This window comes from Trematomus bernacchii, unplaced genomic scaffold (assembly GCF_902827165.1).
Source record: "Trematomus bernacchii unplaced genomic scaffold, fTreBer1.1, whole genome shotgun sequence".
In the NCBI taxonomy this organism is placed as follows: Eukaryota; Metazoa; Chordata; class Actinopteri; order Perciformes; family Nototheniidae; genus Trematomus; species Trematomus bernacchii.
The window spans coordinates 4,602,191-4,630,153 of NW_022987477.1; the positions used below are offsets into that span (position 1 = coordinate 4,602,191).

General features: G+C 39.9%; 1 protein-coding gene across 2 annotated transcripts; it reads left to right on the plus strand.

Annotated features, from left to right (window-relative positions):
- The first annotated feature begins 167 nt into the window (after nt 1–167).
- Nucleotides 168–27,534, plus strand: cdh10a (cadherin 10, type 2a (T2-cadherin)). 2 transcript variants are annotated; one of them, XM_034145621.1, is made up of 12 exons: nt 168–275; nt 5,460–5,804; nt 11,957–12,251; nt 14,257–14,376; nt 16,009–16,176; nt 16,260–16,441; nt 17,706–17,959; nt 18,513–18,649; nt 18,987–19,108; nt 19,783–19,891; nt 20,679–20,930; nt 26,320–26,810. In XM_034145621.1, exons 2-12 carry the CDS (start codon nt 5,595–5,597, stop codon nt 26,808–26,810), a joined length of 2,340 nt encoding a protein of 779 aa, XP_034001512.1. In that variant the 5' UTR covers nt 168–275; nt 5,460–5,594. The 2 variants fall into 2 exon arrangements, with proteins under 2 accessions (XP_034001512.1, XP_034001521.1); XM_034145630.1 differs by lacking the exon at nt 168–275 and having other exon boundaries at nt 5,595–5,804; nt 26,320–27,534.
- The last annotated feature ends 429 nt before the right edge of the window (nt 27,535–27,963 follow it).

The window sequence follows — 27,963 nt, forward strand, 5'->3', positions numbered from 1 at the left end:
CAGAGAGCGGGGAGGAGAAATGGAGCGAGGGAGGGCAGAGAGAAAGAGACGAGCATAGAGTGAGGGAGGCGCGCAGGCAGTATACTCTCTCTCTCTGTTGCACACACACACACTGCCATACACATTCGCACCAGCTGTGCTGTTGTCAGTCTTGGAATGTAAGCAGTGCCGTGAGGAGTCCTATTCTCCAGCGCTAAGCACTGCTAAGGAGAAGGAACACAGTACCGGTCCCTCAGTGACACAGATGGATGCTAAGCTGTGACAATCAAAAAAAGGTAACGGCTTCTTTTTTTTGCTGATTAATGTTTAGGGATGTGTTTGTACGTTGTCTGCCTCCAGACTCCAAGAGATGATGTGCTTCTTTTTGTTGCACTGTGGCAAAGCTACACTTACGCAGCAGTGGGGAGGTCTGATGAAAAAGAAGAGTTGCAACTTCAAAGAGGTTTATAAACGCTCCGTCGGCTGAACTGGGGACTGATTCGATTCTCTGTTCAAAACTCTAATCTTGAATGTCTTCATCATTTATGTATGTACAGGGTGTGCTTGAATATGGAGAAAAAAAGTGTACGTGGAAGTAGGCTCAAAATATGTTAGACACATTTCAACTTTGAGATTAATGATGATGCCTGACAATCCTAGAAATTACCCCCGTTGTATTATTCTCCAGCATTTTTTCATTCCTCTGAAATTAAATGAAAAAAAAAAAAAACAGTAAGCCTGTGACACCTGTCAGACAGTATATAACATAACATATGTCACTTTATTGTGGGAATTATATAATGTGTAATTGTGTGCTTTTCTAAATATAAGCTTAACTTTGTAACTAAAACCAAAAGTGCTTCATTCTACTCAGTGCTTTTCTAACTCGATACTGTGCAGCGACGGAGAGCCATGGTCATGTGTACATGAGATGAATGATTATGACTATGTCAAATATTGTCTGCAAGTGTGCGTGCACCTGCTTAAGTGTCGTTGTGTGTTGCTGTATGTGTGTTTCTGCTGGGATGCAGTGAGGGCGAATCAGACTTGTGATGTGCTCCTGGCAGATTTGATGGAGAGGCACTGTACCATTCCTATCTCTAAAAACGCATGGAAGTGTCTATCATGGTGTTCGAAGCAGCGCGACGCGAGCAGCCAACAGTGTTGCTGAGTATGTACATGCTCATATCCTCCACAGCACAAACTTAATCCACCCTTACTCTCCTTCTCTCATTTTTAGTCCCGGGGTGTGTTGCCTCACACACTCAGACAGCTTTACAGGCACCAAAGTGATGTATCGGGGTGTTGTAATGTGCACCGGGTCACCCATGTAACGCCATTACTGTTTAGTGCAAATTAGCCACTAACACGCTCCCTGAATTATTGTCAGATATGGAGTGACCTTTCAGTGTTAAAAAGAAAAGAGGTGGAAATCTATTTCCCCCTCACGGCATCGCATGAGCATTCACAATGCTGCTTCTAAAGGATGAAAAATACAAGCTATGTTAGTGAGGAATCGAACAGAGCGAACAGAGTGGAGGAAATATGCATTTTCTCTAAAAAACAATGGAATGGAGATTTTAGCCAGTTTTTATTATTCCAGCATCATTATATTCTTTTGATGTTGTTGAAGTGTGTAATTTATTGTGATGCGGCTATGCTACCCTGAAAATAATTTCCTTTTCATAGTTGTTTGAAGTTATATATTATTACCTTGTTAAAACGCCTTCAAAAGCAATCATGAATTAGGCTTTTTTTTCTCCATAATGAAGTATTTTCACCGTCAACACACCCTTTTCAAGAGAAAGGGCCCTCGCTCATTTGAAAAGAAGCTTTCAATGAGGAAGTGTGCACTGTATCACAAAAATTGCTCAGAGGATTTCAAAACATGAGTGAAGCTTGCTGTGGTTTTCCAGAGACTGCAGCAGACTTGTGAAGGTCTAGGGCTCCACCAAGTGGAGGTTTGCACAGGTGCTGCATCTCATGATAGATTTACCCTATGTCCGTGCCGCTCTGACAAACCAGCAAGCAATCACTGGAGCTACTCAAACTGCCAATCATAAAATGCTTTTTTTTGTGCACCCACCTCACATGTACCGTTAGTGTTGGTCAGTGCAGAAATGCTGTATTTACCAGCCGTAAATCCTGTTGTTGGATAAAGGTACGAGTGATCAACACTCATCATGGCGGCAGTTTTGTGACCTTGCAACCCTCCTTTGCCCTCTCTCCATTTTATGTTTCCTTTTCCCAATGAATGTACCTGCGTCTGTGTTTCTATATGATTGTCATTGTCACTTGTTGAATTATTCAGCTAAACTAACCCTACACAGTTTTTGAATGCCAGCCATTTTAATATGCGTGTAGTAAGGTTTTGGATGGTAGGTGGTTAAATATGTCGTCCCGCCCTTATTCAGTCTGCATTTGTGTATAAAGGTGTGTTTTATGTGTGTGTGTGTGTGTGTCTGTTGGTTTGCTCGGTTCAAGAGGTGTTAGCTCCTACAATAATGTGCACAAACCATAACAATTGAACGCGTATTTAATTATGTTCATACAATTTACATTTAGAAAGTCCGCTGACATTTGAAAAATGTGCATTTGTGCTTAATGTCAGTGAACTAAATGTACTCAGTACATTCTGGTTGAAAGTGCAGTTTACCGTTAAAAACACATAAACAGTGCGATATATTATTCCCTTTGGTAAAGGTTGCAGCAACACAGAAAACAGATGGTCACTTTAGGTGTTTATATTATCCCATGTATAGAGGATTATCCACTTATTATGCATGCAAGACCTCTAGCAAAGGTTTGCAGCCAGACTTGTGCTGCACATAATTATTGTCCTCCTAAAGTCAGGAAAGCCATAAAAATGCTTAGTTGCAGTGCTCAGTTTAATGTTTGAGGGGAAGCCTGGATGTTCAATTTTGGGATGCATGTGCATTTAAATTCTTACAGAGTAATGTGCAAGTCTTTGCTTTTCTAGGAAGAATATCCTGATGAACAGCTAGTTTATATCTGATCAAAGATATTCTTATTCAGCAAAAAAAAAGAATGTATAATTTTGGAGATTACAGAAATGGAGCACAGCGGAGCTCTCGCCAGAAAGTGTCTCGGCCAAGATTAAGAATAACAACCCTAGAAACACTTTTAAAAGCATATTTAACCATTTTGTCACTTTACATCTCTGTTTTTTAATGCCGAGCCATATAAGCTGTCTGCGACTTAATGTAATCATAAACAACTTTCTTTTAATAAACCCCAAAATGTTAATAGGCTGAATGAGTGGAGATAACTCAGCTTGAGTCTATAGGATCTGGCACGTATTCAGCATGCTCACTCATCCTTTAATGGAGTGTTTGGAATAATTCTGAAAAGACACACTGGCCCTAATGCTTAATAGGCACACCACATCAAAGATTAATATCCAGAATGCTATTAAAACTCAAGGACAGGCTGGAAAGATAATTAGAAAATGCAATCACAAGCATCAGACTAGATTAATTGCAAGGCGGCGTTTCCTGATTTCGGAAAATGCACATGTCACACTCAAGCCACGTTATGGGCATGCACAGGAAAATATCATAAAAATGTAGCAGGGATCAGCAATTTGTAACGCCACGTATTTCTGTATCTCTTTCCCTGCTGAAGTAGTACGTTGACAATATTTTAATTTACGCTGTGGTGTCAGAGAAGGACACCCTGTTGTAATATGTTGATTATGATTATAAATGACTGAAAGGTAAGTGCTTTAGTTGGAACCTTGAGAAGCTACATTGGGCTTTACCTTTTTCAAAAGTACTAATGGCAATCAATTTCAAACTTTAACCAACTCAGTGGAAAAGTATTCTGAACACTTGAATATGATTGCTGATTAAACCGATTCAAGTGACTAAGAAGGCGCAGAATGAAACATTTGTTTCGCTGAGATCTCATTAGCTCATGTGATATTCTATTCAAAGGAGTACATTAATTTATATGCCGTACTTCACTTTCATCAATTGAACCATAATACTAATTTGTTCATAGACAGTAACATACGCTTTGTTCGAGTGAATAGTTCCACTGACAATGCAGTCCTTATTTAAGAGCTCTGGACAAAAAGCAGAGGGATTGCTAAACTAGCATGTGCCTTTACCCAGCATTCCCCGGGGTACACAGTGAGCTCTGTCAGGATAACTCTGGTACTCGTAGCCTTAATACGGGAATCCTACTAAATGAGCTCTTTTAGAAAGAGAGGCAAGATTTATTAGGATTAGCTTCCAAAAGACCATAAATTATGCATGCACACCCAAATTACCTATCAGGATGAGTCCTTGTGGAGACACCGTCTGAGTGAAGTATCAGGAGAAAGCTCAGAATAACACATAATGCCTTCACATTCAAAGAGATGCATGGGGCTGTTTTGGTTATGGTTATTTGTTTCTTTGGAGACATCATTTCATATTTGGGGAATACAAATGTATGGAATAATCCACAGATTGCTACTATATGCACAAACATCTTAGAGGTATGAGTAAGGGATACAGCTGCACGATTTTACTTGCGATAAAAATAAATATACATTTTCTATAAGTGTACTTTGTTTAGTCTTTCTGCTGCTAAAACACAAAACATAGCTTCTTGAAACTGAGCATTAAACTGGGCCCAAAGCCACGAGTAAAACAAGATAGTAAGATTTCATGTCTATTTTTTTATTGGTAAATTGTGCAGCCCTAGGAAGGCTATGAAAGGGATATATCTTTTGAAGGACAATGCATCTATACTGAGTAGTGGAGTCCGCACTGCAGCGTTATAACTGAATGAGCGTGAAGCGGATAATAAAAAAAAAAAGTGAGTTTGAGTCGAGTGTTTTAAAGTGGTGCCTATTGCTCATGTCAGGAGCAATAGGCTTCTAGAGATGCCTGTGTTCTGCTATTCAAATATACTCACACACTGTGAAGCACTGTTTGCCAAACATCAGTAATGCAACTTATAATTAGTGAAGTGCTGCTCAGTCTTTTACTGTTCAAATACAAGGACACAGAGGCAGAGTGACGCCAGGGAGATGAAGCTGCAGTGAGTTAACTTAATTGGACAAAGGCACTGTGATGATTGCAGCTTTTTGATGATACATTATTTACAATGCAGTCATTATTTTTTATTTGTTTCACTCAATGATTCCTGCAGGAACAGGTTTGAATCGGTATTGAAAATGTTGTTTTCCTTTGTGTTGACTGATCTTAGACCAGATCCAATCACTGAATTAGCACTTTTAGGATATCCTTCAATCACACACCACATATTTGCTGATTAAATAATTAACTGCACTGCAAGCACAAATTGAAAGACTACAATGGCATACAGGGTTTCTGTGTAAATAAGTGTTGACCTTGAGTATTCAGTCATTTCTCTTCTTCTACACTGCTGGGATTACAGCCCAATGTAAAGTAGATACATACATGTTGTGAATGTTCTTTTTGACACAAGTGTTTCTCTTTTCACAGGGATCTAAAGGACATCAAAGTGAGGAATACAATGTCTGTTCTGTTGACACTGCCTTCCAGTGTTCATCCTATCCGAAGCTCATTACAATACTAACAACGAAGTCATCAAGGACATTTTCCAGCTGATTGGATACCATGATAACCAATCAGGTTCTGCTCCTTCTGATGCTCTCTATCCTGTGGCCCAGTACGGCCCTGCCTTTCACACCTGGGAATATTGGGAATCTGTTTGGGATGCCAGACAGTGATGGGAGAGTTCTCCAGCGGTCCAAGCGTGGATGGATGTGGAATCAATTCTTCCTGCTCGAGGAATACGCAGGAAATGACCATCAATATGTCGGCAAGGTAAGGTGCCAAACGCATTGTCTGCAGACTAATTATGGAAGGTTTAGCTTGTTGAGGTAGTGTTTGATGTAATTGGCTGAAGACGGATGGGCCGCCAGAAATCTGGCTCTTACAGGCACAGTTAACTGGAGCTATCTGATACACAGCAAGTGTGCATATATTGCTCTAATTTCCTTCTGTCTTCCACAGTCCTTCCAGTTTCAGCACGCTTGGTGAAAAACACACTATTCTATCTCAAATAATATATCATTGATGTATTGTTGTGCAGATGCCATCAATTAAAAAAGAAGTACATCTCATTGATATGAAGGCAAGTTGTTTTTAACACTAAATATGAAGTCAGTTTTATATTGTGATCCCTGCTTAAATCAGTCAATAATACAAAGGGTACATGAGTCATGAGCCTGCTGAGAAACTTGCTGTTGGCAAGACTTATTTCACACCAGGGCTTTATAAAATAGCATTTCATTGTTCAAAAATGAAAGATACATGGACATGGTTTCACTTAACACATGACAAAAATAAAAAGAAGGACAGAGGGTAGACCTTCTCGGAAAAACTCATACCATGTTGACGACATCATTCAGATGCATTTATAAATTAGTTATTTCTTAGCTAACTGTACACCGTTTCACCAAGGTTCTTGAACATATCAATAGCAACCCTGACATCCTTGGCAAAGTTATTCAAATAAGCCTTTAACAAAAAAAAAAACTCAATAATTTAAATCAAACTCTGGCATACCAAATATCAGAAAATGTATTCACAACTATAATGTACTTTTCAGGGCCAAACATATTTGTAGGAGCTCTTCAAAAGTATATATCTGATAATTAATTTCAAGTTGAGGCCTGGACAAGTTCAAGTTTGAACAGATATAAGACTAAAACCAGTCTTAGATGTAGAAAAAGGTAAGTCTTACAAGACACTTTTGTCAAAGGATTGCGGGACAATGCACCTCCCTCCCACCTAGATCAGAGAGGTTCTTGTCAGCTCACCCCTGCTAGCACTATGAAGACAGGTGTGATAGGGAACGCTGCAGTTATCAACTCGAGGGAGGGAAATGAGGTGACTGTCGACAGCCAATTTTCTCAGAGGAAGCTGGCTTTCATCACACACCTCATTCTCCGGAGTAAACAAGTGTCTAGTGCAAGGTTGAGTAGGGGGATATGACAACTTATTTTGCCGAAACCATCATGCTGATGTGGCGAAGAGAAAGGAACAGCAAAAAATAAATGGAATATGGAGAGAAGGAGGAGGAAGACGAAAACAAATCAATCAAGAAGGCCAATGAAATGCACCTTGTTGTGTTATTTGATGAAGCAGCAAAGTGAAAGCTAACTGTAAATGGGGCCATCGCTTGATGTCAGTGACTGGTGCGATGTGGCTTTCTTCTTGACTCTTTGATGCTCTCTGGAGCCCAACTTCCTGTGGCATGACAGCATTCACATTCACCAGTTCCCATCCCTTCCTGTGTCCAATATCATTCTCTAATAAACTGTCAGAAAAACATGCGGCTGTAGGCCAGACATAAAGTTCCATTCTATTTTACAGAGGGAGCTGTGGCAATCCGTATCACTAATTCAATCAGTTTAACTTTGGAGTTTTAGATAGAAAGACAGACTGTTGGCGACAGTCAGATACAGAGAACGAAGTTAAATGGTAGATTCAGGGACAGATAGAGAACAAGCCACGGGTTTGAAAGATGGAAAATGAGCAGAATTGCAACATAAAAAACAGTCGATCAAGCGATTGTTAAATCAACAGATAGTTCAGTGGCGCCTGTTCTTTAACTTCAGTTATATTTGCAGTACATTTTCAAGCAGAAAAGACAAACAGTCCCTGGGTCCAGCTGTTCGAATGCTGTCTGTCTTTCTCATGTATGAAAGTTAACTTAATATCTTAATGGTTTTGACTATTAAAAAGATACAACATGAAACGGATACATGAACATGGCCTCTAAGAAATGGTGAATGTCATTTGTTTTACTATTGCTTTAACATTTCATTCAATAAACTAAAATAAGAGACTGGGAGGATCAATAACGGACATTATCGTTAGTGGTCGCCCTGCAAACAAGTTGTTACAGTGATGGATGGATGGAAAACAAATTAAACGTTAAATATTTAAACTGCAACAATTACACAACTTATTGATGAGTGAATCCACTTGAGATGGGTCCAATATTTCGACAACTGATTAATAATTTAGGTACATTTTCAACAACAATAACAACATGTATCTGGTAACTGCTTCAAAATATATAAAGCTATGCTGCTACTTTTTCTTGGTTCTTATTTTCTTATTATTCTAGCATTTTATCGGGTTGTGTACCTTTGGTCAGAAAAAGAAGAAGCTTTTTGAAGACATAACCTCAGGCTGTGAAAAAAGAAATATGGGTATTTAAAAAAAAATCTATTTTGAAAGTGAAATGACAAGGAAAAACAATCGATTGTTGCCGCTGTAATAGATACATCAATGGCTGGACGAAATAGTGGCTAGATAATAGCAATGGCAAATAAACAAATAAGGAGAGACAGAGCGAGAGAATGATAAAGAGAGAGAGAACTAAGAGACCAAATGCAAAAAGCACTTTCATGCCCGGCACAAAGCCATCAAAGCCTTGATGGTCCTCCTCATAAAGATCATTTAATGGCCTTTGTGGTTCACTGTGGGAGACCTTGTTTATTTCACATTCAATCAAAGCTCTCCAATCAACCCACACACACTCAGTAACTGTCACTTGAGGTTGAATTCCTGATTACGACAATCAGGAGTGATGTAAAGAACTGCCACGCTCTTGTATAGCTCACTTTTTTCACTGAAAAGGAAGCAGTGCGCAACTCTGACTGCACGGTATAATAAAATGCAGCTCGTGCTGCTTATCAAGGTGTTCAAAAGGCACGCTGCTTTGAAGCTTACATACTGAGTGGTGCTGACGGATATCTCGCAGAATGATAAGAAAAATAACAGCATTAGCTAAAGGAAGGTATTGAGTACTGTCAACAGGAAATGAGCATGGTATATGTTGATGATTGTAAATATACTATGCAGGGGATGTGCATTTATCCAGCGTAAAGCCCTGAAGTCACATTGTAACTGACTTTCACAGGGCCAGTAATGAGTGTGAGCACTCAGTGTGTGCAGCTGTGGTGCCCTACTTCTTAAGCAGGGCTGTGAAGTGTGAGCACTCGCAATGCTGAGCAATACAAGCACAAACTTTGGATTCTGGAGCATTTGAGTGGCGTGTTTGAAGTGAACTAAATCCTATTAAACTCACGCTGCATGCTATTGTCTTGTGCCGTTTTATATTAGAATATTCAAGGTTGCTCACTTTGATGTGTTAATATTTTTACCATTAAGTATCTGAGATTTATTAAGGTATTGTTTGGTACATTTCGGGGAGAATTTTGCAGAACTTGTATGAACTACAAAGATAATGTAAGCAGTACATTTAACCTGCTCGATATACATTATAGTACAGTGTTCCACAAGTAAAGGGGTTTTGCCTATGTCTTAAGAGACGGAGGGAAAGAGGGAGGAAGAGTAAATATTCTGTATCCATTCTGCACTCTATTCTGCTATCTCCTCTTTGCAGCACCGAGTAATGCTAACCAGAGACCTGACAAGAATTGCCAATGATTTTGGCGCTTTGCTGACAATTCCTCAGTGTTTGTGCAAGGCGATTTCACTCATCAAGGCTCTCTTCTGTGCTTCTGTTGTAAGGCCTTGAAAAGGCTGTGTTTGTGCTGCAAGGCCTTGAAAGGAGAGCTACTAAATTTCTGCAAACATAGTGTGGCACTGCGAACATTTGATTTTGTTAAGGCTGTGAGTAAAAAACACATTTTGTCAACGGTATCATTGTTGTAGTAGATTTACAATACATGTTAGAGGCAGAGTTTATCTCGCCTCAACATAAGAAACATGCCCCTGTTATATGTCAATAAAAATTGATTCAGCCTGTTTTCTACACTTTAAGCCACAACACTGAATTGGTACAATTATTAACATTTCTATAGGACATACCTGCAGAAATCTAATCCTAAAGCTCTCTTTCTAGTCAATATAGTTCAATGGGAGCATTATTTTAGATGGCATGTTATACCAAGATAGCAGTACAACAATGCTCACTTCTGCACAGCTCCTTCGCTGCACTACTACTCAGTAATGAATCGATATGGCCGTGCAAAGATCTGTTTACCCATATGATTAGGAAGTTGACGGTATGTAGACATTCGATAATTAGATAAAGTTCACAAGGTAAAGTCTTGCGAGCCCACACGTATAGTGGAAATATGTCAAATGCATGGCACAAGGTTCTGCACAGACTGTGAGATTCCTATGATCCTGTAGACAGCTTGGCTGCATAGGGTGCAGGCTCCTTTGATGGCTCCTTGTTTGTTGTTTTTCGCTTCTCAGGCTCCTTTTTACAGGATTAACAACCAAGACTGGAAATATGGTAATAATCAGATGAAAACTACTGAAGAATATAATCAAAAGATTTGGAAAAATGCAAATCACTGTGGTCCGACTGGGTCTGAAATTGTATTGGTCTAATTATCACACTGGAAGCAGAGAGGTGTGTTTGAATGGTAACAGTTGCGAGTATCAGTGATGAAATATGTCCGTTTGTTCAGCGTTGCTTACTGAGCATGTTCCTAACCAATATACAGTACCATTACATAGACAATGAATTTCAAAGTAGAGGAAATGTGGCTATGGTTTCTTTTCCCCAGGAGAGTGTGCGCCTACCACAGATATGAAACCCATTTCAATGCAAAAATTCATACAAACACTCTCCTGCTCACCTAAATTAGCCTGTCATTCACAGTCAATAGCAGCAGCAGCCTTCACATCCGTAACACGACATAAATCCTCTGTTCCCTGGTGTACTGCTCAGGATAGAATGCATATATCTACAAACAATGAAAAGACTGTAATAAATGGGAAATGTAAATCAAGGAGTGATAATTCATTATAATAAACTTTAGATAGAGTTCATATGCAAAAATGAAAAATGAAATCAAACATGACACCAGATACTGTGCACATAATTCATTTGAACTTGACAGCATCTTGTATTCAAATGCGTCCTATTTTTTTCTGCCTGATAATAGCTGGCTATACATTTATAATTTCCCATTCAAAGACGTACTGTTGACATCACTCTTCCCAAATGTCGGAAAAAATAATTAGTTTCCTCACAGCATGCAGACATTAATATGAATACGTTGCTGACGTACATTCTGTGTCCCTAACTACTTGTCATTTAAAATGTGAACCCATGAGATGGTGATCTAAATATATCTGCTGACAGATCCAGTACAGTAATGAGCCTGAACCAAGTGTCGGTCACAGTGTGCCACCATTACTCCTCCATGACACTTGCAGCCACTTTAAGGTGATGGATAGGTCAGAGGTGACTCATTTTAGCAATTGTTGCTGTAGGTCAGGTTTTCATTATTTTTTCAAAGGCCCAATTTGGAAGAAAAATCTAAGACTAATTGGATCTGGACTTATGGAGTATGTCATAACATAATTTGACACAGGGTTCCAAGGCTATGTCATGTTCTGAGACTAAAACATATGAGGTCTACGTTGGTTTCCACAATGTGTCCAATGTTCACAAAGAGTGTCGCAACAATTTCATACATCTATAGTATGCTGTAAATGCATGGGGTTAGGTAAAAACATGGAAAATACACATTTCCCAAATGACAAGATGAAGCCTTATCTCCAGTAGGTATAAATAAACTGTGTGAAGACAGTAGGGTGTTACAGTTCACAATTGAAGTTGTCAATTAAAACCAGGAGAGAAAGAATTGTCCAGAATGGCATAAAGCCATAATTGAAAAGCTATTTTTCTTCAGTAGTGCCTAAAATAAAAAGGACATCAATTGAGACACCCATGGCCAGACATTTAATTAGTGAATGTATGCATGTTCAAAATGTCAGGGATGTGTTATTAATGAGAGTGGTTTCAGGGCAATGATTATTTTCTTTTATTTAGGAGAATATAACTTTAAGTTATTGGTATTGGTTACACAACATGTCAGCAGTGTGTTTTCCTCTCAGTCTAAAGTGCATGTTAGAAAGCCCCATCCACCATTAAAGTTTGACTCATGTATAAAATGTGTCTGTTTCATTTCCAGCTGCACTCCAACATGGACAGAGGTGCAGGCAATGTGAAGTACGTTCTGACTGGAGACGGGGCGGGCAGCCTGTTCCTGATTGATGAGAAGTCTGGGGATATTCATGCCACAAAAAGGCTGGACAGGGAGGAGAAAGCCATGTACACACTCGTTGCAAAGGTCTTGGATCGAAACACCAACTCGGAGCTGGAGCCTGACACTGAATTTAACATTAAAATTCACGACATCAACGACAACGAGCCAAAGTTTGCAAAGGAAATCTACTTCGCCAGTGTCCCCGAAATGTCAGAAGTTGGTGAGTTATGGTTGGTTTTATTTTTAGAGATTATTTATATTTCGAGAGAAATTGCCCAAGATTTTTAGGGTACAAAGTTTAGATTTGAGAATGTGCTCTTTATATCGGTTTTATATTATAAGCTGTTAATTGGGCTGTTAATGAACCAAATATACAATCTGAGGAAATCCCCTTAGAGCATGGTCAATATAAGTTACTTTGGGGGTTTTCCTTTAGTTTTTTTTAACTGATTAAACAATAAATCAAGAACATATTCCGCAGATGGACCTGTACATTAATATTATTTCAGCCAATATAATAGAATGATGCAAGAAACACTTCTCAGGCACGCTGTATCCAGTTGTTCAAAGTTGTTTCCGCTTTTTGGGGTTGTTGTTTGTTTGGTCAGGCTCATTGGGCATTCATATCAAGTAAGGCCATTTGTCATTTTTAATAGGCAGCAGAAATATTGGAAGTTTAGATTGTCAAAGTCTTTCCAATTAAGGATTTGCTTCATTGCGCTTCACTTCATCCCATTCAAGTCATATAAATAAAGCAATTGGCACGGATATAAACAAAGCTTATGAAAATAATGCATGCAGCTTGTAATCAATCCTTAATTATGCAGCCACAAATTAATACACAGGAGCAATCAAGGGTAAATCAAAACCCAATTGTCTATATATGACAAACAACAATGACCTACTTGATATTCATAATGCGCTTTGCTTAGATTTCTCAGCTGCAGGGATACTTGCTAAAAGGTGGGTCAGGGTCACCACTATTTGTCTCCGGACTGATAAACTGCCTTATATGTTCAGACTGAACACACTGGTTAATCAAGCCAACCAGCCATGAAGAATCAGCGGCTCCCTTTTACGCTATCAGTGCTGGGACTAAGTGGGACAGATGTTCAAGGGTTCATTAGTATGCACGGAGACAGTCAGACCCAAACAGGACACGGCAGAGGTCCCCTGAATGCCAAGGACAGTATTTGCAATGTGGCGTTATTGAAACGCTTGGGTGGATTATGCAGGACTTTATATGGAAGGTCCTCAATGACAGGATATTTGAGAGGAACCAAGTTATTTAAAAAGCTTAAATATGCATGGGTTATATTTATTTGGCACACACATGACACACATTCAAGCACCTGCCACTTGGTTTTTGGAGGCTCATGTGTATAGGGTGGTTGGAGTTTTAGTGATACGATACTGAAGGTGATACTGCCAAATAAAACTTTGCGTACCGGGTGCTGGGTGCATTGCCAGCTGGAAATATGAAAGGCAGTGTCCCTGAGCACACACATACAAATGCAGTGTCCCTGAGCACACACATACAAATGCAGTGTCCCTGAGCATAGTAAATGTATTCCAGCTCCTCAGTAGAAGCTTGTCAGTATGTATCTAATGTTGCCGCACCTCTGGCTCTGACAACAGAGGTCAGTAAGAAATGCATCAGTAATATAACCTTGCTAGGCTAAAGGCCGAATTGGTTGTATGAATTTAAATATTACCAACAACTTGTTATTACTTTTTTGAACACACTTCCCTACTCTACATTCATGAATACTATAACAATCTCTACATAAAGGGTTTCCTTACATTAGTAGAGTCACACATGTTCAGCTTAAGGACTGTGCTACAATCATGTAATGGTTTTGTTAACAGGCAATGGTAAATATTTGATTTATCAGAGTGACATACTACCTGAGGAGAGAGAAACCTTCACTTCAAGGATGGATGATGTAAACCTTCTCAGTGTGTGACATTTAAGAGATCCTTGCACTAGGACACCAAGGTTTAATCAAAGCAATATTTTCACAGATGTGCCAGAAGAGACCCAGCTGTAGTCAGAATTACTAGCAATTATGTTTGACAGTTTTACAAACAGTGGCAAAAGTCATCCAAATGTATTATGTGACTGAAAAGCAAATGATGTGAAATGATGTTGATTGGTTACTTGATCATATTGCTTATTATGACTGCTTTGGCATAACAATTAATGTTGCATGTTCTTTCTGCAGGTACATCTGTCGTCACAGTAACTGCCGATGATGCTGATGATCAAACATATGGGAACAGTGCCAAGCTTGTGTATAGCATTCTACAGGGACAACCATATTTCTCTGTGGATTCTGAGAATGGTGAGCCAAACCCCAGCAGGATATGTTGGCTGCAGTTTATAATGTTATGCACGGTTCTTGCATTGTAATGTGTTTCTGAGGAGTAAACAAAGAGACAAAGCTACATTGTTAGTTATTATCATCCTTTAAAATCAAATATTAAACTCAACTAAACCTGTAAATTACACTTATTTTAGCTGAAATGTCCATTGTGGTATACATTTGTTTATTTAGATTACTTGATGCCATGAACCTTTATTTGTTTAAAGTATTATATGAAGAACTGAGCTTAATTTCACAAGGTCTGTCTGTAAATATGTATTACAGTATGTCCCTCCTAAATATCTACTATGGGATAGTTTCACTGACTAGGACATGTACAGTAGTTATAGGTCTTGATGGCAGTGTCACAACAGTCTAAAACCAATCATCACCGCTCTGAAGACCTTCACTCAACACTCTGTCAAACAGCCAGCCCTGTAGCCTGTCTAGCAGCCTGTCAATCAGCCGCAGTGCCTGTAATCCGGTCATATGAATAGTCAAGATGTCAGTGCAGAATATAATCCTTCTGTGGGGTGAGCAGGCTTATACAAGCACATCCACACACCTGAAAATATCAGCTGTTCCTCCAGCAGTCACATGTCGTGTGAAGAGAGCATTGAGACCATGAGAGGCGAGCTACACAACATTGAATACAGATACATGCTGCAGTAGATACTCTTATTGGGTATACATATTCAGTGGAGACTAAGAAATACATACGAGTAATGCAACCTGCTTTGTCAGTAATCCTTTGTTATTAATAGTCAAATTATGAAGTGACAAATACTGCCGTGCTAATGGTTAAAACATGTCCACAAACAGTTGTATCTGTATTTATCATATACTGTAAGAAACCACTTACAGTATCAATGAACATTTTCCTATGTTTGTGACTCAAACGCTAAAAAGGCAAAACCAACCTATTCAAGTCATTTTTCAATTTTATTTGCAGCATGTCCAAAATTAGATTTAAGTAATGTCTGACAAATCGGGCTTTTTTCCATCTTGCCATCTTACCGAGAAATTGATCAAATTGTCAATTTAATTTCCATGCGCATTCAGTACAGTGTGACATTCTTAGCAGGGAGCAAAAACATAAAACTCTGCCGAAGGTCCTTTCAAAGAAGTGCAAACTGTCTTATTTACACGTTGGATGTGTTTATTTGACAGAGAAAGAATAACAACTAAATCTGACCAAACACAGCTGGGCTCTATTTGCATGCAGCCCAACAGAAGTCATCTTTATCCCAAAAGTCTTTGTTATATGACACCCTTAGTCCTGTGTGTGGTTAGGTTCAAAGTCCTGCTCTGTGTACGCACATTCAGCCCGACCACCTCCCACGACTTGCATGCTGCAGACACATGCTTTTCTTCTGACACTAAAAAAAAGTTGCCAGGGAACATAATCCAGGCAGCATTTACATTTCCCCTCAAAACATAATTGGCAAACCAAATTAGTAGTATATAAATTACATTTTCTAGAGGACATGGTTGGAATGTATCTTTTTCTTATCTCATTTTCAGTAAGGCAGCAAACACATTTTCTGAAATGAAGTTGTCCATTAAATTGTTGAAACTGGTGGAAAGCATGTTGGTGTGTTTTCTCTTCAGGCACAATCAAGACAGCCCTGCCTGGCATGGACAGAGAAGTGAAGGAAAACTACCAGGTTGTGATCCAGGCTAAAGACATGGCCGGACAGATGGGAGGTCTTTCAGGGACCACAACAGTCAGCATCACGCTCTCCGATGTGAACGACAGTCCGCCGCGCTTTGCTAACCGTAAGAGCAAGGCCATTTATCCCTCAGGTTCAATGATGTGTAATATGCCTTTATACAGCTTGTCATTCCCTGTCTGTGCGTAGACTCTTTCCGTGTGACTGCTGTGGAGTCTACAGAGATCGGAGGAGCTATTGGACGTATAAAGGCGGATGATCCAGATGTTGGCCGTAATGCTGAGATGGAGTACAGCATTGTCGGGGGTCATGACATATTCAACATCATCACTGATCAAACCACACAAGAGGGCGTCATCATAATCAAAAATGTAACTATTATCATTCCTTTTATCCCTTTCCTTTAGTCTACGTCTATGTACTGTAGGTTTTGTGGCATAACGTACATGGCGACCAGCATCAAAAGCAGCCACGTGAGCATGTGACAGTTACTTGATTGATAATGGCTGTGCAATCACACAAAACACTTATTGTAACAAGTAAAGTGATTTCAAACAGCTTTAATGAATAGCGTTCGTGAAAAGCTTAATTAAAGTATTCTATGCAAGTTATGTGCATTTTTATTCCTATAGGATCAAACCACAACAGACCAATGGAATAAATGCCTTTAAAAGGTCTTAAAAGTCACCTATTATGCAACATCCGCTTGTTCAGGTCTTTTATACATAACCATGTGTCCCCTCTGTGTAAAGAGATTCTGAAAGTTTCAGAAAAAAGAAATTGCTCACTTTTTGTCCTGATCCATTTATATAAAAACCTGTCTGAAAATGAGCTGATCAGATTTTGGTCACTTTATGATGTCATGTTTTTTTGGCTTGAGATACCATTAGCCAATCACCAATCAAGGTAACCACCCCCCCCCCCCCCCCCACCCCCTCTTATCACCTGAATCTCCTCCTAGAGCACCATTGAGTTCTTTTTCACCAAATATCTCTCAGAGGGGCGTGGGGAGTGGCTCTTTATTTTCATCTAAAGTAACAGACAGAGAATCAGCACTTTTGAAACAGGGCTGAAACAGAGGGGATTATGGGATGCTGCAATGATCCGTTTGGTGTTTGGAGCCAAACACTTCAGAGACATGTTTTGTATATATCTGAGACCTATAATATATTGATGAAAAACGGTATAATAGGGGACCTTTAAAACGCTATCTGGAATTCCAATTCAGAGCTTAAAGTAAAAATATGATTAATTTTGAGAAATCTTCTTTATCTCATTCTAATATGTTCGCTTAACTTCTATTGAAAGAAAGAATAATACAGTTTCAGATTAGAAAAAGCCCCTGATAACGTTTTTCATGTAAGAAAGACATATGACTGAACTTTGTATCACACGGTAGTGTAAAATCAGATACTATAAGCCTGTAAAATGAATAGTATAAAGCAGTCTTTTGCTAGAAACTCTCTACTTACCCCATGAGATCTCAGAGATCAGTATTCCTCTCTTGGTTTTGGAGAATGAATAAGATAAAGACAGACAAATGAAATGCAATGAACTGCCATTTAAAATCCTGAAGGCTGTTTTTTTTTTACAGAAAAGTCTACAGCTTGACTTCTGATGTTCTTTCATCTCCAGGCACTGGATTACGAAAGTAAGAGGGACTATGAGTTCAGAGTGGAGGTGAGAAACACCTACTTAGATGCAAGGTTCATCCACGGTTTGCAATTCAAAGACTACGCCACGGTCAAGGTAACCGTGGAGGATGTGGACGAGCCTCCAGTCTTCACCAGGAACCCTTACATCATCGAGGTTCACGAGGACACCGCTGCAGGCAGCTTCGTCGGTGTGGTGTCGGCCAGGGACCCCGACGCTGACAACAAGCCAGTCAAGTATGATACAAGACACGGCGACAAATGTTGAGACCCTAAATAGAGTTGCATGCCAAATCACAGGATATTATTCATGGTTCCCTCCTGGTTATTTCCCAGTGGAAAATAGCGGCAGCAGTCCTGTGAAGTGAATACAGACACTGTTTATTTCCGGAATTATGTAAGCCCTTTGTGGCACTGCACAAAGTCAAAGTGAAAGGACCTAATTTGCTGTATCGATTCACACAGCTCAGCACCTCCATTCCACACATATGGCGCCCGTCTTCTCTGACAAGGGAAACGTTACTCTCGGCCCAAGCCACATGGTGTATCGTGTTGCATATTCAGATTTCAGTTGAATATGAAAGTTGACAATGACAAATGAGCAGGCAGGAAAGATGTATCACCCTTTAACATCGCAGAGAGTGGAACATATATTTGGCAATGAGTGATGTTCTGTTGGTGAAGTAAATATGTAATTTAGTGTGTGTGTCTTGTGAGGGCAGATCTGCATCTCTTATAGAAGCAGTATTACTGTTGTGAAAAATGTAATGTTATTGGTGTCTCTTCTCAGATACTCCATTGATCGGCATACAGATCTGGAGAGGCTGTTCAACATCGATTCTGTGAACGGCACCATCACAACACTGAAAGCACTGGACAGAGAGATGTCCAAATGGCACAACATTTCCGTGGTGGCCACAGAAATAAGTAAGATTATTATTTAATGTGGCAATTCATTAATGTTGCCTTTACTTTTCACTATTCACATCTTAAACTGCACTGTAACTTTTAACTTTTATCCATGTATTTTTTCTTTTAATGTTTATTTTATTATCTTTTCTTTTTAATGACTGATTTTAAATGCCATTTTCATAATGTCTTCCATTTTTGTAAAGCACTTTGAATTGCCTTGTGTTGAAAGGTGCTATATAAATAAACTTGCCTTGCCTTGCCTTGCCTTACTTACTTCTGTCATGGTGCTCTGTTTGTGTCTAATACTTCATAAAACATGCCGATGCTATTATTTCTTACCCATGTTTTTCAGATAACCCACGAGAGACAACTCGAGTGCCAGTTTTCATCAAGGTGTTGGATGTCAATGACAACGCCCCTGAGTTTGCAATGTCCTATGACACATTTGTCTGTGAGAATGTCAAAGCAGGACAGGTACTTAAAACTCATCCTTTTATACAAGACATATCGAATGGAGGCTAATGATATCATTTAAGTGGATATTACGTATTAAGTCACTGAATTATTGAATAGATCCTTGTAGTGAAAAGAAATCCTTGAGGTGTGATTGTGATTGTATATCTATGCATCAGAGATGTATGAGCTTTAGAATATACATATACAGTAAAGAAACATTTTAAGAAATTAAATTAATCTGAAGGAAAGTAGCAAATGGGGCTGTGGTATAAAGAGAACCATTTCCTATGTCTGGAAACAGTTTCCATTGTTATGGGACAAAGAACCAAACCGAAGTTGGCAGGGATCATATATCAGCTACTCCCTGACATTCACAGAGGAAGTGTCTACCTCTGCATGGTGCATGATGTATTACTGCACAGTTCACAATGCAGACACATGTGATTATAGTGTTGGAATGTGAACAGAAAGCAAATCCTTTAATTAACCAGACACTTCTCACTATTTGCAGATTAGTCTAAAGTCTATCTGATTGCTGAGAATGTTTTGTGTTATCCTGGCAATAAACTATAACGCCTAACAGTGTTAAATATGTTGCTCTGTGCCAAGTGATTAAGAAAACAATGTTTTACATTTAACTAAGAAGAAGCATTTCAAGCCTTCATGTGTTTTCTCTGCTCTGTTCTTCGCAGCTGATTCAGACAATAAGCGCTGTTGACACAGATGAACCGCTTGTTGGACACAAGTTTGTCTTCAGCATAAGTGCCACCAATCCAAACTTCACAATTGTTGACAGGGAAGGTAAGATGCACATGTTTTGCATTTTTACTGAAAACAACATCACCCTATGTAATATAGGTTCAAGTTTAGAACATATACATTATACATTTCCAGTTAGAAGCTGTATTATTTCGATTGAATTAGCAGAAGATACGTTTTTTTTTAAATCAATATTTTGCTTTCTTTGTTACAAATTAAAAGATGCTCAGGCTAAAAAAGTGGTATGATAAACAACATGTATTGAGATAATTGAAGAGGTTGTTCAAATGTTCAATCTGTATTGACCGTTCCATTTAGTATGACTGCAGTTTGCCTGGTCATAGCTCTAAAATACATTTAGAGTTTTGATTAAGAACAGTTTCTCAACCAACAGGATACATTGCAGTCTACAAAAGACTGCAGCAGAGCCCTAAAATGGAGACGGAAAATTCCACTCCGAGTGGAATTTTGAAAACAAACTTTGGACTAATTCGTTTTGGTAGAAAGTGTGGCCATGCGTAACCACGTCCACGTCCATTTAGATGAAAACTACTATATGATTACTAATTAAGCTGTGTTTGCTTAAAAACTATAATCTCAAAGAAAAAGTGTCATATAAAACAGGTTGTTACTAAGATGCTTAGTGTTTGTTTTAATGACTATTTAGACATCTTTACTCATGGTGCTAGTAATTAAAAATGGCCCAGTAAAGCTATTATGAGCTGTCTGTCACAGCATAAAAAGAGTAGGGGAAGTAAAGATTGCAATGTCATAGCTAAGTGAAACATCTCCTTACTGACAAGCTTTACCCATTTGCATCTTTCCACAGATAACACTGCCAATATCCTGACACGGAGGGGGGGGTTTAGCCGGCGTGAGATGAGCATGTACTTCCTGCCTGTTGTGATCTCAGACAATGACTACCCCATTCAAAGCAGCACCAGTACACTGATCGTGCGAGTGTGTGCTTGCGACAGCCGTGGAAACATGCAGACCTGTAACCCCGAGGTGCTGCCCTTCTCAGATGGCCTCACAACTGGAGCTCTGGTGGCCATACTGCTCTGTGTCATCATCCTGCTCAGTGAGTACGAGTGTGTCTGCATGTGTGTGTGGCCATGTATTTTTGACCAGTGTTATCTGCTTTGAGATGTTTGTCTTTCAATGTTTTGCTAGGTTTCTGCTTGCAACTCTTCTTAATCAAGTCAATTTCATTAAATCTGCCCTGAAGCAAAAATCATAAATTGGCCTTGGAGGTCATAGAAATCTATAAAACATACAACTGTATCCGATTTTCAAATTGACATTTAAAACAATGGGTCTGTAATTTTTGCACAGACATTAACAAAGCATCCATCTCATTTCTAGCCAGCCATCCCTGATTGTGCAGGCTCAAATAACACATTAATGTTTGCTCCTTGAATTGGTTGAAAACGAGGTTACCTTTTTGTTCTTTCTGCATCAAAGCCCCTGAACTATAGGTCTAGGGCCAGGCAAAGGATCATAATGACCTTGCCACAGACACATTTTGTTGATGTACCTTTTGAAAGTTGTGCTTTTTTGTCCATGGTCTGGGCACATGACACACAGAAGGTGAGTACAATTAGAGCTACAGCAAGGCCTAACTTTCATAAGCTCTATGCTGCAGCCAATTCAAGGTGCCAAAGTCAATAACATGGCCCAGAGTGTGTTGCTTTGCTCAAGTACATGCTGCTGAGTGCCAACAGGGAGGGATGGAAATGGTGAATGGCTCTTTGCTATAATAGGGTCTATCTCGACAAACAGGACATTGATTAAAAGCTGGCCAAACGTGCAACAATCAATAAAATGTAATATAAATGTTGCATTTCTGGCAGCAGCGCCCATTCTGGCTGTCAGCCATTTAGCGTTTTAATGTTTAAAACTATTAGTGTGACATTGGTGATACATAAGCCGCGTTCACACCAAGTACTTTCCTGTACTTAGTTCCGGCACTAAGAGCCACGGCGCTTTTAACCCCAGGGCACTTAGTACAGATCGCGTTCACACCGGACTACTTTTCCCTGAGGGAAGATTACGCAAATGAGCCGCTGACGTCACTTCTTCGGCTTTACTGGCAGGCCACAAACCACTTCACGGTGAGTACAGTAGGTGGCGGTATGCACCTTAAAGTTGTTTGCAATCCGCTGCAAAACAAGAGAAGAAGAAGAAAAACTTCCTGCGTATACTGCGACGCCCACCCACTCGCTGTACATTAGGCGTCTGTTGTTTACCTTCCGACCTCAGACATGATGGAGATGGAGTCGACTGAAGTTGTGCTGTTTGTGCTCATGTTATACAGCTTTGTAACTGAGTTAATGCAGCCTGAGTAACTTGCGTACAATAACAAAACAAGCCGAGCACGAGTGGTGGTGAACGCTTTTGGCAGACTGAAGGGCAGGTGGCGGTGCTTGATGAAAAGAAACGACTGCAAGATGGACAAGATCAAAATCCAGGTGGCAGCATGTTGCATATTACATAACCTTTGTGAAAGTAATGAGTACAGGGACGAATGGACTGCCTTACCGGCGACCCAGCTTTATGAGGCATCTGAACAGCGTGTAAATTGTAAACATTTTGACAATAAAGCTGATCTTTTGTACAGTGCTCCATTTTGTGTTGTGTAAAATGGGGGGGGGGGAATTAAAGGTTTGCAAATCCCCATGTCCTCCTCAGAGGACAATCATAAAAACATTTAGTTTTAGGTCAAATAATATTTAAAATTATATAAATTATCATATTTGTGTATGTGCCCCTGCCATTCCTCCACAAGGTTGCAACATTGATGATAAATAAATGACAAATAAAGCTTTGCCAGTTTATAACCGATGAAACATGATGGTATCAGAATAATCACTTACATGTGATGTATAGGATGCTACGGTCACTAAAGATAAAGTGTCAGGAGAAATAAGCAAGCTACAGGATCTGTTTAACAGTAAATAGAAGTTCACATTTTCAATGTAAATAAAATAGAAGTTGTACATGTAAATTAACATTATCAATATAAAATAAAGTGTCAATTGTATCAAGACTATATAATAACAGTAATAACAATAATATAAAATGAACTGGTGAGCATCTTGTCCTCCGTTTCCTGGGCCTTGGTGAACAGCACCATCTGATCCCCGTGCATCGACTCTTTCACCACGGCACGCCGGTCCTCCAACGCCTGGACAGTGTCAAAGAAATTCGCATCCCGTGTCCGCTTTCCTAAGAGGGGAAAATAAGCAAGATACAAGATCTGTTTAGTCGCCATGTAGTTTTACAACATACTAGGAATGTGTTTTTTGTATTTTCACAAATAGAATTAAGGTTTCACAAATCTGAAACTGTGTTATAAAGAATGTTTAGACCCTCTGGGATAATCCAGTCCAGATTTGATGAGTCTAGGTATAGTGGTTTTAGATCAGGACCTGGTCTAATGTGGTCTACATGTAAAAAAAGCACTGAAATCTCCCTTTTTTGTATTTTCACAAATAGAATTAAGGTTTCACAAATCTCAAACTGTGTTATAAAGAATCTTTTGACTCTCTGGGATAATCCAGTCCAGATTTGATGAGTCTAGGTATAGTGGTTTTAGATCAGGACCTGGTCTAATGTGGCCAGGATGCGAAAAAGCACTGAAATCTCTCTTTTTTGTATTTTCACAAATAGAATTAAGGTTTCACAAATTTGAAACTGTGTTTCAGAATGTTTAGCCTCTCTGGGATAATCCAGTCCAAATAAATCGGCTATGCAGCGATTTAAGAGGTTCAAACACGGAGGATTGTGCTTCATGTATGCTTGAACTTTGTTTAATGTTGTTGAGGCAAGTTTTCGTACCGGAAGTCATGTGACCTCTAGCCCGGATGTTCACAATGTTTGTGAGAGAGTAAAAAGGCGCGAACATTTGTAAATGCCGGTCTAGGCGAATACGTTTTCACGCTGTTTCATAATTGTACCAAGAAGGAAATAAACATGATTGTGAACATCAGTTCGATGCGTAACGTTCTTTCAAGACAAAGTTACAGTGTGTGTACCTTTGCGTTTGGTTGCTGGTAAGGGGGACGAGCAAGCGCTGTGATCTAGAATGCAAAGCTCGCTTGTTTCCAATCCCGAGAGTTGTCCATCCTCGCCTGAAACAGACGATTAGTGCCATGAGTTAGTGAAGCAAATTACAGAAACACTACACAGTTATTCACAAGTCAAAACGTTTTCATAGCGGCCGAGAATATCTAGCTAGCTAGATGTAGCTAGCTCGGGGCCGGTGTTAGCCTATTCAGCCTAGCATGGCTAGCTTGATCTACTGAGCAAATAAAAGTACATCTGAGACCATTATTGTGCAGATTAAAACCCCAGTGCATGTAGTTGATTTTACCTTCGTCGTGGTCGTCATCGTTGGCCACTGAATCCGCCGTTTGTAGTCCTGCCTGAGTTTCTTTATTTTTAGCCGGTGTGCCGTGGGGCTGTGCACGATTCCCAGGTCGAGTGAAAGCTACTGAACTGGCTTCAGTAGCATTCCCTGGGTCGCGTCCTCGGCGTAGATCTCCAGAAGCGCCGACACCTCCTCATCATTTCTTGATGCTTGCCATAACTGCTTTCAAAAACAACTCCGTCGGTGCGCTGGGTTTTTGTAGCGAGGAAAAACAATGGCGGCTCTACACAACATTTTCACAGTTGTACGGGGCGTGGTTTGCAATTCGCCCAGCCAATCAGCACTGGGGCACTTTTTACCCACAGGAAAGTACGATCTCTCAGTGGGCACTAAAAATGGGGGTAAAAGTTCCCGAGATTAAGTACGATTGTTGGTGTGAACGCGACATAAGGGGTACTAACGGAACTAAACGCGAAAAGTACGGTGAAAAGTACTCCGGTGTGAACGCGGCTATAGAGAAGATGCAAACCTAGAGTTTGTCCGCCTAACCAATCACCCCTGAATTATTGTGTTTTTAACACACCATGCTTCAGTACACAAGGTAATGTGAAAAGAAGGCACTTGTGATAAGTTAAAACAAGTCCAATTAATGAAAAGTTGATTCACTTTCCTTTTTCTTCAAGGATTATATGTTGGACATTTGTGGCAAGAAAGAGATGGGGCGGCTTTCCACATAATGTTATACTTAATAGTTGTCAGTGAGAAAACAATAAGCCCCAGTCATTGTCAAACAAATCCACTTTACAAAATGCTCTGCTCGTGTCCCTGTTCGGTTGCATGTTACTTCCTGAGATCCTTAAGCACCACTTCAGCCCCTCCTTGTGATCCAGGGCAGTATGTAACATCATACAGGGCACAACAGCAACTGTGCCTATCATTTTACCCAGCAAAAAGCAGAAATGTGTAGTGCAAGGGCATATCAATAAGTAATGGGTTTCAACTGTCATTGAACTTTACCTCGCTTGGCTAAGCACAGTGCTTGAAAGGAAGGGAGCATTTATGACTGACTAGGCATTGTGACTGTATACCCTGCGTACTGTTGAGCTGCTCAATAATATGGTGTTCGAGAATGAGTGTATGCATGCCATTTGATCTGTACCCTGACTAAGCTAGCGACACGAGCAAATTATAATATCGGCCAGCTTTTCTTCCATCTGCTTGTTTAAACTCCAGATTTTAAATTCCGTGTCTGGCGGTGGGCAGATTTTCTCTCAAATATCGAATGTACTGAAGGTTAAGCTCCATGCTCTCCTCTTGAGCAAAATATCATGACATCTGCTCATTATCTGACGCTTTTTCGCGCTTGAAGCCCCTGACAGACTGCCTCACTCACCTCTGCTTGACTCCGACAGGCAGGCGCTGAGCTGGAACGGCTCTCCCTATCTGTTTCTCCTCATTGCAGCCCTCTGCGCTGTCTAAAATTATGGCACTGGTCAGTCAGAAATGTTTGTAAAGATCCTTATAATTTGCCACCTCCAGGTCCATAGAACCCATGTTGAAGGTATTGTAATTATCACCCAGGTGGGAGGCAGATATACAACTAGAGTACCTGCTGGTATGACAAAAAAAAAGAAAATGAAGAAGGAAAGAGGCAGTGGCGAAGCAGCATTTGTTCTTGTCCTAAGTGAGACATTGCTTCCTCTTCTTTCAGAAGATTTATGGGATTTATTTAAAAAACTTGCTACCACCAGTGCCACTCTCTGGAAGCATGCTCACCCGGCAATTTCTGATTGTCTTTTACTTCTGGAAGAAGAATGACGGAGATGTGACGTGAGGCAGCGTGCAGGGTAGAGAAAAAAGATCCTCAACCGCCTCGCATTTTATGCAGTGAATGTGTCGTTCAAGGGAAAAAGAAAGAAAAAGCTTTTTCAATGAATCTTTAATAATAGGAGGTGAATGCCTGAGGCAGTGTTGGGGATTCATAACTGGAAGCAAATGTGTCTCCCCTCTGCGCTTCTGCTCCCCGGTGCCCTTTAATGCATGACACGTTAGCAGGCACACGACTTATGCTGAGCTTTCTCCCACTGTTTGTGTGTAGTGATCGTGGTGCTGTTTGCTGCCCTGAGGAGACAGAGGAAGAAGGAGCCTCTGATCATCTCCAAAGAGGATGTCAGAGACAACGTTGTCAGCTACAATGATGAAGGCGGCGGAGAGGAGGACACTCAGGCCTTTGATATTGGCACACTGCGCAACCCAGAGGTGATGGATGCTAACAAGCTACGCAGGGACATCATACCTGAAATGTTGTTTCCCTTTCGGAGGACATCACCTATAAAGGATAACACGGACGTCAGATATTTCATTAACGGGAGGCTTCAGGAGAACGATTTGGACCCGACAGCGCCCCCATATGACTCCCTGGCTACGTATGCTTACGAGGGCAGCGGGTCACTGGCTGAGTCCCTGAGTTCACTGGAGTCTGCAGCCACTGAGGGGGACCATGACTACGATTACCTCAGCAACTGGGGAACACCATTCAAAAAGTTGGCAGAAATGTACATAGCGAAGAGCCCTGACAGGGAGACCTAGACAGAGCCATGCGGTCTCTCTTTTTCCAAGCCTATATTTTGTCTGTTTATCTAGCTAGCTAGCCAGACAGCTATTTGTCTAGTTAGTTAGCTAGCAAGCTAGTTGACCGTCTGTCTACCTATCTATCAGCTATATATATGTTTATCTGTCTAGTTTGCTAGCTAGCTCGCTAGTGAACTAGAAGTCTTTTTGATTCTCACACAAGTGCGTGCACGCACAAACACACAAACTAAATATGTTGCAATGGACTTGTGGATGCTGAAGTGGACTTCAAGACTTGAACTGAGTTGAACTTTCTCATTAATGGAGATAGAGTATAATTCTCAAAGTTTTACTCTTTTTGATCATTATCAGTAAAGATGCCTTTGAATTTTAGGATTTTTTGTGAACAATGGTGTGGACAATGTGTTTTGTAATTTACCTGAGAGATAGTAGTATTGTATACTATCAATGTTTAATGGCACTGGAGTGGGTTTGGGTGGGGTAGGGAAGGAGTGATGTGGTTTTTTCAGCCACCTCCATTAAATACTGTACATGTACAAAGTGTTTTTAATGATGGACATCATATATACTATTTGCTATCTTTGTCTGGCAAGCAATGTTCATGTGAGTGGTTGGTGCAGTTTATTTGTCAAACTGTGAATTCATTTCATCATATATGTGTAATATGTAACAGAAAGTGTGTGTTGTAGGAAAAGTGTCATACGCTGACAATTGTTTGGATGCTGAGTCATATTGTTTTATATTTATATTTTTATACTTATTTTCTTAATAAAATGATGTAAAATGAGGTTGTGTTGTTACTGAAAGGCAATGGGGTACTTTAGGTCCGTACATAATTATTCAAGTCTTACACAGCGATGCTATTCTTAAGAATAGCAATAATCCAAATGTCATGCTGTTTTCAAACTGTTGCATTCACTCAAATATATTGGTAAAAGTGTCTGTAAGGAATGGGATAGTGCAGGTCATTTAGAGATGTATTAATGCTATTAGGACAAGTTTGGTGTACTTAGTAAGAATTTAATATTAGCAATGCGATGTTAGTTGTTAAATCTTAGACAGGATATGTATTTTTTTAGAATAAAAACAACACAAATAGGCAACATGTATAGAAGCAAACAACATATTGACAAGGGTTTCTTGTTTGCTA

What these genes read in the sequence shown, in the direction of transcription:
- cdh10a (XM_034145621.1), top strand. Translation starts at nt 5,595, where the DNA reads ATGATAACCAATCAGGTTCTGCTCCTTCTGATGCTCTCTATCCTGTGG. An exon ending in GCGTCATCATAATCAAAAAT is followed by an intron (nt 16,442 to 17,705) that starts GTAACTATTATC and finishes TTTCATCTCCAG; the next exon opens with GCACTGGATTACGAAAGTAA. An exon ending in AGAATGTCAAAGCAGGACAG is followed by an intron (nt 19,109 to 19,782) that starts GTACTTAAAACT and finishes TGTTCTTCGCAG; the next exon opens with CTGATTCAGACAATAAGCGC.